Genomic DNA, 9,865 nt, shown 5'->3' on the forward strand with positions numbered 1-9,865 from the left:
GCCAAAGCTGGGAAGAGAAAGGACACCTAAAAAACAAATGCGAAGATTCCTCCTCACCAATACCACATAGAACACACTTAGAAGGACCTTTAAAACCATGCTTCTAAATATTGTCCCAGGTTAAACATCTGTTCAAGGAAAGCGTCCACATAAAGAAATTGTACTTAGGCCAAGAGAACTTATTCCAGACATATTTCCACCACTGAACCTCACCCCTAGTCAGTCACTGAGATAGAAGTTTCTGATACCCACTAACTAACGTAAAATTTCCCTTGGGATTTGGGAGCCAAACCAGAGTATCATTCTCCTTGATGGACTTACAATTCCTACTAGTTAAAATCCATACAACTCATTGCGTTCCTCCTACAAACCAACTGCAAGCCAGTCTTCGGGATCCTTCCACTTTGCCATCTCCAACTGCCCATCTTGATAATAAGACTTGAAATCACTAACTCTAGACCAACTTGCCTCCTGGAAATGTCGACATAAATTTGTCAAATTGGGGTACTGTGAGCTAATGGGAGGAAATACATCCCAAGAATTAGACCAAAAAAGAGCCTCCTCCCCCTTTTTGTAAATCCAGAATAGGCCTTCCTTAACTAGAGTAGCTCCCTTCTTAAGCATATTTCATATCACAGACCCCTTCCCAGTCACAGGCTATCTAGGGTCTTCCTTCGGAACCCCTGGAAGATACTTATGTGCAAGAATCCTAGCCTAGAAATGGTCCTGTTCCACACACCATCTCCAGTACAACTTTGTAGCCATCGCTTGCCCAGATAGAGTAGCTTGCCTTAAACCCAATCCTCCCAGTTGCTTCAGACTACACACTGTTTCCCATTTAACAAGGTTCCACTTGGAGCCCGACAAATTACTAGCCCACAAGAATTGCCTTGCCAAAGCATCCAAATCCTTAACAAAGCCCGCAGAAACCACCTGGATCAAACATTTATAAGTGGGGAGAGCCTGAACTAGCAATTTGAGTAACTGAATCCGCCCAGCAAAAGACAACCACTTGTGAGTCCATAGATTCACCTTTTGGTGAAACTTATCGATGATGTACTGCCAAGAGTCCCGAGGGAGATTCCCCACAAAGATGGGAATACCTGGGTATTCCAAGGGAAGAGAACCAATTTGGAACCTCAGAATTTGCGCAATCCTCAATTGAATAGGGCTAGGTGTGTTGAAAAAGAAGATGGAAAATTTATCCTCATTAATTAACTGACTAGATGCTGCAAGATAGATATCAAAAACCTTGCACAAATTCGTAGCTTCTCTTATCTTAGCCAATCCCATCAAAGCAATGTCATCCACAAATTGGAGGTGCGATTGCGGAGCCACACCATCTCCTTATCTCCACCCATGGATAAGACCTCTCTCCATGCTCTTCTTCATCAGTCTTCCTATTCCTTTAGCAAGCAAAATGAAGAGGTAAGGGGAAAGGGGGTCGCCCTGCCTCAAACCCCTAGAGGCACTAAAGAGCTTAGTGGGCTCGCCATTAACCAAAACAAAGAAAGAGGTCAAAGTCACCCAACTCATAACCCAAAGGATCCACTCCTCATCAAAACCAAAGGCTCCAAGAAATTTCCTGATAAAGGACCATCGCAATCTATCATAAGCCTTTGCCATATCAAGCTTGATAAACATGGCTTTTTCCTTGGAAGTTGCCATAGAATGAATAGTTTCTGTAGCAATGACCACCCATCAAGAATTTGTCTACCCTCCACAAAACCACTCTGCTCTTCTAAAATTAGATACTTCAGCCATTTTTTCAGTCTCTCAGATATCATCTTAGAGATGATTTTGTAAATGATGTTGCACAGAGAAAAATGATGAAATTGACTTAACCGATCAACACCTTCGCGCGCCTTAGAAGATTGTACTAGCATTGTGAAGATGTTCAAAGATGTTGAAGCAAAGATTAGTTGAGCTCACTTAAGATCACTATTGTCTTGCATTCTTAGTTTAGCATAGCATTTCTAAACCTTACTCCTTTTTCACTTTTTTTTCATCAAACATCAGTAGAGATAGGAAAAAGAGCTTTATTTCAAAATCATTTGGAGAACATCATAACTATTGAAGTTGAAGCAAGAAAGTACGTAAGTCCCCTCGCAAGTACAATAAAGAACATCAATACCATTGAAGCTACCCAACATGTTAAGACCTAACATGAAAGAACCTTGGAGTCATCTCAAGTGATCCTTCACAGATCTTCAGCATTTGAGAGTCTTTTTATCAAGAGAGGATAGAGTACCTTTGGTATTTTATTCTGTGTTCGATAGTGCATCAAAACACCATCAACACTAATTCAGGGGACAATGCCCAAAGAAGAATTGGTGGTATTGTAAACACATAATACATCACGTGAAAGCTTTATTTCATTCAATAAATGTAAAATCCATATAATTTTGGGAAAACTCGTGAAAGAGATGTATGCCCTTGAATCTATCCAATTTGGGAAAACTCGTGGGAGATGCATGCCCGAGTCCATACAACTTAGGCAAACTTGTGAAGGAGCTGTATGCCTGTGGACTCCATGAGTGCTGAATTGGCAAACTCGACAGACGAGATATATGTCACAACTTGACAAACTCATCCTAAGAGTTGTATGGCTGTAACTCTATCTATTGGATTCGAATTGAGCTTATTTATAAGCTTTCAAAGAAATTGAACAATCACTACATTTATGTCCTCATCGGAAATCAAAGAGACAATCCAATATTGAATGGTTATTACATTTCTATGAGGACAAAAATTGTTTAAAGATTAAAATATTTCATTTAATTGAATACTTTGACTTATTTATGATCACTTTTGGAGCTTATTCTTGACAAAGGTAGCAGAAGAAAAAAAGTATACTTGGTCACAAGTTCAACATAGTGTTCATGGCCAAGAGTATTCTTTCCATAATCAATTTGCTTATGTCGTTGATTTAGTCTATTTGTGTTAGTTTCTTCAAGCCTTTCCACTGTAGCTCCTAAATTATAAGAAAACACTATTTTATCATATTATATATGACTATCATGTATTCTACTAATAGAAACTGAATACAAAGATTCAATCAACAAAGGATACTTGATAACTCAAACTGAATAAAATTTTCTCACCATTTTAGATCATATTATACATGACTCACATATTCTGCTGATAAATACTGAACATAAAGATTCAAACAAAGTTCGAAGGATACATGACAATTCACACTTCATAGTGAAAAAATAATCTAGGTTTTGTACTGAAGAGAAATAATATCAATAAATATATACAAACAAAAACAATGATTACAAAATCTTTAAAGAAGCAGAAAAAAATAATAGCATCAATTTTGTTTTTCTTGATTGCAATATGCATTTCTCCACTATTTTATAGATAATTAGTTTAACTATCATTGATTTTTATTGTAGATATAATCATACAACTACCAGTATTTGATTGCCATTTTCCATTTTTTGGCCCTCTAGTTCTATTGTGCATAAAAAAAAAACATAGGACATCTTATTCTTATTCCATTGGGTTATGCAATTATTCACTGGATGGGGTTTCAACACAAAATTTGTATAGAATAATAGCTTATGTTATTTCATAGAGACTACATTAACATTAATGATTTTATGGTTACAAGTTGAAAAGTTGTATTTTGATTTGTGTGATTGCTTCATAAGCTTGCTTCTTGAATGAAGGATTTGTTGCTCTAGTGCAACTTATAGGTTAAAGCACAAAGACGCATGCTATTAGCTTATATATTTCACATTAGGTTCTTAATTTCTGCACTTTTTAATTGTAGATTGTATTGCGTGCTCTATTAGATGCATTTTTTATTTTTCTTCACATGAAATTGCTCCTCTTATTTATAATGTATTACTTCAATTATTTGGTTTCATTCATAGAAAAACAAGATGAAGTTAATCTTTGGTAGCTCCAAGGAAAGATTATGAGCATGTGTTGGTTGACGATTAGCAAATTCCAAATCATAAGCCATTCTATAAATAAAAAATAATAAACCAAGATTGGTTATTCTTGAGAACATTAATCAAGAATTTGGACAATTTATCTATCCTCCCAAAACTAAAAAACATAATTTTTAAAATTTTGTGCATTTACAAACATTATAAATTTTGATTGTCATTCTACAAAAGCCAATTCCATATTAATCTGAATGTAGAGGGGCATGTCATATTCAGATATATTGTTAAGCCAATAGTTAAAATGCAGTAACAATGTCCATCACTTGGAATATCAAAATATACATCAGAAAATATTTTTAACACCCCAGCTAGGGACTCAGCTAGGGACTGATTGAAACAAAAATTTCTCAATAGGAGCTCATAGTAACAGACAATAAGGTCAAATAATTATAGAGAGATGTTTAAATGGTTGCTAGATAATGGAAATTAATGGCTTTTTTATTTTCACAAACAGTTTTGCTGATTTGACAAGTTGTTTGATGCAAGTCAGATACACACTAAAAATTTCAGTTTCTTGGTGAACAACTTTCAAAATGTGATGTGACTACCCCTGCAAACTAACATCTAGAAATGAAACTCAAAAAATAATTTGATGCAGGGTATACTCTTCTCTAGCATCTATTTTTAGATGCACTGTTTGTTGATGTGTTCCAATTTTAAATGGTAGGTCAGATAATTTCCCTTTATTTGTGACCCCCGCCCTCCTACTCTAAAGAGTTTGTGAGTCTAAATTAGAGCCTGCGGTGTAATTAAGAGTAAATGTGAGAATAAAGTATCCCCTGGTCAGAGGTACCTTTTGTTTGTGATATAGATTTTCATTGCAACCTCTTGAAATTTAATACAAGCTTTCTTGCCAACCAAAATAAAAGTATGTATTGTTTCCCTTGGTTTTTCTATTGCTCACACTTTAAGAAATAAATATTGATGCCCTTTTCTTGCCCAGGGAATTTTTCTGTTAAAAGTTGTGACATGTTTTGACAGATTCAAGACAAAAAATCAAATCACAATCAGGATGAACTTTTTTTGGCTTCAATAAACATGTTTTAGGCTTAGAAATATCTAACAGGGTGAAAAAATAATAAATATTGTAACTCGATTATGTTTTTTAACTCAAAAAAAATAAGCACTCAATGTTGGGTTTTTAAAATTCTTAAGACTAGCCAGTATAAATTAATCCTCCTGTAGCTTCATAAAAATAAGCACTCAATGTTGGGTTTTTAAAATTCTTAAGACTAGCCAGTATAAATTAATCCTCCTGTAACTTCATTGGGTAAATTTTGGAAATAAGGTTTAATAAATAAATTTTGCAGGACCTCAAGTTTAAATTTCAAAAACATCTTCCAAAAGAAGCATTAAATATTTATTCTTAAAGGGTTTGAAGATAAATTCATGAAATTTTAAAAAGCAGTCCTTCAAAAATTCATGGGGCAAGATATAAGATTAGTTCTTAAAAAAAAAAAAGAACTGATCGAGCAAGATTGGAAGAGTAATTTTTGAAAATTTCAAATGTAAGTAAACTGGAATTGATCTTATCAGATTTGAAACTCTGGCTGCACGCCAATGAATTACATGGAACAATTCCGCCCACTCTCTCCGCTTGCCGCAGTTTGTATGACCTGGGACTCACCTTTAACCAACTGAACGGCAGTATTCCGCCTCAGCTGAGTCTCCTCACAAGATTGAAGTTCCTCTACTTGGGAGCAAACAATCTCACAGGCTCCATTCCTTCTGAATTGGGAGCCCTGTCTCAACTACAGAGCCTATCCATTAGTACGAATCAGTTGTCAGGTTCCATTCCCCCTGAATTGGGCATGCTCACTCACCTGCAGATTCTCAGTTTATGGGGAAATCAGCTTAGTGGAAAAATACCAAAATCCCTTGGAAATTGTTCCAATCTCACAATGCTTTATTTATCTGATAACAAGCTCAGTGGAGTGGTGCCAATGGAGCTGGGTAAGTTGAACCTCCTTACCAAGCTTTACCTACAGACCAATCAACTTGTTAGTGACAGCAGTAACACATTGGCTTTTTTAACTTCTCTCACAAATTGCTCTCTGTTGCAAGAAATACAAGTGTCAGATAACCATCTCACTGGTATATTGCCCCCATCCATAGGCCAACTGTCTTCCAATCTCAATCTATTGAATTTATCAATCAACATGATAAGCGGAAGCATACCGCAGCAGATTGCCAATCTAACAAACTTAACCTTTTTAAGTTTAAGCAATAATCTTTTCAATGACAATATTCTATCTGTACTTAAAAGATTCTAGAAGATGGAAAGATTGTACTTGGGTGGGAACAAATTGGAAGGAAGCATTCCAAATGAGATAGGTCAAATGCAACATCTCGGACTCCTAAATCTTAGTCACAACCGGCTATCTGGAAAAATACCAGATTCTCTTTGTAGCCCGCAACAGCTAAGGCGTCTTTTACTTCAGCACAACAAATTGTCAGGGGAGATCCCTGTTAGTTTAGCAGGATGTGAGAAGTTGGAGCTCAATGACTTATCTTACAATAAATTAGGGGGAAGTATACCTCCTTATGTTGTCGCCAGCCTTAAACATCTGGTATTCTACCTCAATTTTTCATCAAATTCTCTGCAAGGATCCTTGCCACTGGAGATAAGTAAAATTTCAATGGCTCAAGCTATTGATACCTCTGGAAATCGACTTACTGGGGCGATTCCGGATTCTCTAGGAGACTGCACAGAATTAGAGCATCTAAATCTGTCCCACAATGCCTTTGAAGGTCCAATTCCAGATTCACTATCCAAATTACAAAATCTCCAAGAAATGGATCTTTCTAGTAATTCTTTATCAGGTTCAATACCAATGTCCCTTCAAAGGCTGAAGACACTTCAGTACATGAATGTTTCTTTCAATAATTTGTCAGGGGAGATTTCAGAAGGAGGGTTGTTTCCAAATGGATCTGTTATAACATTGTTTATGAGAAACCCTGACCTCTGTGGCCCAAAAAATTTACTCATTGCTTCCATGCCCAAAGCAGGCCCAAGAAAAACACGCACTGCTCAAGAAAATAGTCTTATCAATTGTTGGAAGCATTGCATTTATACTATGCTCCTTCATTATAGGAATTATATGGAGACATAAACTTTCAAGACAACTATTCCACCCCTCAAATTTCATTTTTCAAAGGCTTATCTATCACAAATTTTCTTATCAAGAGCTTGTCATTGCAACAGCCGAATTTGATGAGTCAAACTTGCTTGGAGTGGGTAACTTTGGATCAGTCTACAAAGGCATTTTAAGGGATGGTAAGATAGTTGCAATCAAGGCTCTTAATTTGCAGAATGAAGAAGCTCATAAGAGCTTTAACACAGAATGCAAAGTACTAGGGAGGATTCGGCACCGAAACCTGATCAAAATCATAAGTGCATTTTCCTACCCTGGCTTCAAAGGTTTAGTCCTTCAATTTGCATCTAATGGGAGCTTGGAGAAACATTTGCATCCTGACAGAGGTGATCAGGAGTTTAATGAATTGGGATTGAGCGACTGTTTGAACATTGCTGTGGATGTTGCACATGGCATGGAGTATTTACATCATGATTGTCCTTTGCAGATTGTGCACTGTGATTTAAAACCTAGCAATGTGCTCCTGGATGCCAACATGACAGCCCTTGTGACTGATTTTGGTATATCCCGTTTAACTTCTACTCCAAACTCCATAGATTCATTTAGTGCAACAACATTTGCACTCAAAGGATCTATTGGCTATATTGCTCCAGGTAATTGTTTTGAGTTTTGTTAGTATTGGCATTATCATTTCCTTTAATATCTTTTTAAAATTTTCATGAATAAAATTGATTGCAGAGTATGGATTGAGGGGAATGTTTCTACAAAGGGAGATGTTTATAGTTATGGAATTCTGATACTAGAGATGGTTACAAGGAAGAGGCCAAGTGATGACATGTTTGTGGGAGACATGAACTTGCAGAAGTGGGTAAGGTCAGCTTTTCCAGACAGGCTGGGAGATATTGTTGATAGCGGGCTATTGAGAGATGTGAATGAAAACATGGAAGACAATAGATGCCTTCTCTCTTTCATTCATGTTGGTTTGCTTTGTAGCAGTGAATCACCAAGAGAACGACCTTCCATGACAGAAGTAGCCAAGTTCTTGGAGAGTCTCAAGACATCTTTCATGGGAGGTGCAGCTGCTTCCAATTTAACATCTGCCATATCAGACCTCCTGCGTAATACCAATCACGCAGAAACATTGGCAACTGACAGTCAAAGCTCTACATTTTAGATAGTTATAATTTTCATTAGTATGTTTTAGTGCTTTTATGTAAATTTTAGTACTTTAAGTTGTAAGCTGTTGCAACCTATGTATATGCATTGTACTACTTTGAGAATGGATAATGTTGTCCGTATATACTACTGAAATTCTGCAGAACGTGTAATTTATAGTTGTATTTAAATCACTTTCAGTCATAATATGCAGAAGTCCAAGATTTTTTATCTTGCAGTCTTTGATATTCTTTAATCTCTAAGCTCAGAAACATTAGATGAATCTGATTGCCACACCAAGGGTGATATATTCATAGGATAACATTTTTGAAGTTGTCTGAATAATTTGGAACAGTTAGATAAACAATGGATCATGGAGTTGCTTGCGTAATTCATTCAAAATATTGAGCTATAATCATATATGCTATAATTGCACATACTATTTTTTTCAGCATCCAAAATATGACAAAATGTCCTCAGAACATCACCGACATCAAAGTTCTGTAGCTACTAGTAATGATCCTAAATATAAGCCTTTGGACTTCTGTAACAGTATTAAAGAGTTGTTTGGATTGCAACAGAGATTTCTGTCACTGCAAAACGCTTTGTAAAGAGGATAATTTGGTACCATCAATATAGTCTGTGTTGGACTTAAGGTCAGCCTACCATGAATATTTCCCAAGTTGTGTAGAGAGGTCAGTTTTCTCTAGCTACTTGGTACTAGAGACTTACTATCATGTTACATTTTATTTTGGCTTTAAGGTAAAGGTTATAATTTTCTAAAAATGATTAGTTCTAGTATCCCATCTCAGTGAGAACACATTTGTTAAATATTATTGGTTTTGGATATATGTCAATGTTGGAATATTTTCACTTACAATATTAATACTGTACAGATGTATTGTATAAAATTCTATTAACATAGGTATTATATCTTTTTAGAAGATGTCAAGAGATTTTAGTTTCAAACATCTATATTGAAATTATTATTTAAGAATATAATGTTTCAAAATTAATCTGATCTTTTGGTATTTTTTAGATAGATGTATTTAATATATATCAATACTAGTAGCATCTACAACTTGTTGAACGTAAAATATTAATTTATCATCTTTTTCTTATGTGAATCTATTTGTAGATCTAAAAACAGATCCCCTGAATATTGTGTTCAATTTTAAGTTTAATCTGTAGTGCTGAATATTGTCAAAGATGATCACAAAATTTTCATTTTTGATATCCTAAAATAGACATGCTCTTAGAAGTATAATAATGAAAAACGTCTATTTCAATATGGATGTCCATGATCATGACTTGAAACGACACACTAGTTACTTGATTTTACATTAAAAAAATTATATTATCTATATAACTTCAACACATATCTTCATAATTTCATAATTTGAAATAAAGTTCCTTGTATGAAGATGTTCAATGTGTCCTACAATCAAAGATTAAATCATATTCTTGAAATTGAACATAGAAAATATTAAAGTGAACCCTCAAAAAGACAAGCTTGGAGAATATTCTAAACTTTATGACATGTCTAATTTTCACCTTGTAATCATATCCATCTAATTTCCAAATTTCTTTTTGCTTCGAATGATTGGTTCCTGGCTGTTTATTTTATTTCCCTCCTGAGCATGCAGGAGAGGT

General features: G+C 35.3%; 2 protein-coding genes across 2 annotated transcripts in view; both read left to right on the forward strand.

Annotated features, from left to right (window-relative positions):
* LOC131042298 (putative leucine-rich repeat receptor-like serine/threonine-protein kinase At2g24130) overlaps positions 1–7,854 on the forward strand; it is a 59,690-nt gene extending 51,836 nt beyond the window's left edge. Inside the window, exons 2-5 of the mRNA XM_057975639.2 lie at positions 5,499–5,915; positions 6,360–7,016; positions 7,168–7,710; positions 7,796–7,854. Of these exons, the coding sequence (XP_057831622.2) occupies positions 5,499–5,915; positions 6,360–7,016; positions 7,168–7,710; positions 7,796–7,854 (1,676 nt within the window). The remainder of the gene's footprint in view (positions 1–5,498; positions 5,916–6,359; positions 7,017–7,167; positions 7,711–7,795) is intronic.
* Positions 7,855–7,862: 8 nt separating this feature from the next.
* Positions 7,863–8,231, forward strand: LOC131042297 (probable LRR receptor-like serine/threonine-protein kinase At3g47570). The gene has a single exon (XM_057975638.2). The coding sequence runs from the start codon at positions 7,863–7,865 to the stop codon at positions 8,229–8,231; it is 369 nt and encodes a 122-aa protein (XP_057831621.2).
* Positions 8,232–9,865: the final 1,634 nt, after the last annotated feature.

The sequence above is a fragment of the Cryptomeria japonica genome, chromosome 3, assembly GCF_030272615.1.
Source record: "Cryptomeria japonica chromosome 3, Sugi_1.0, whole genome shotgun sequence".
NCBI classification, from domain to species: Eukaryota; Viridiplantae; Streptophyta; class Pinopsida; order Cupressales; family Cupressaceae; genus Cryptomeria; species Cryptomeria japonica.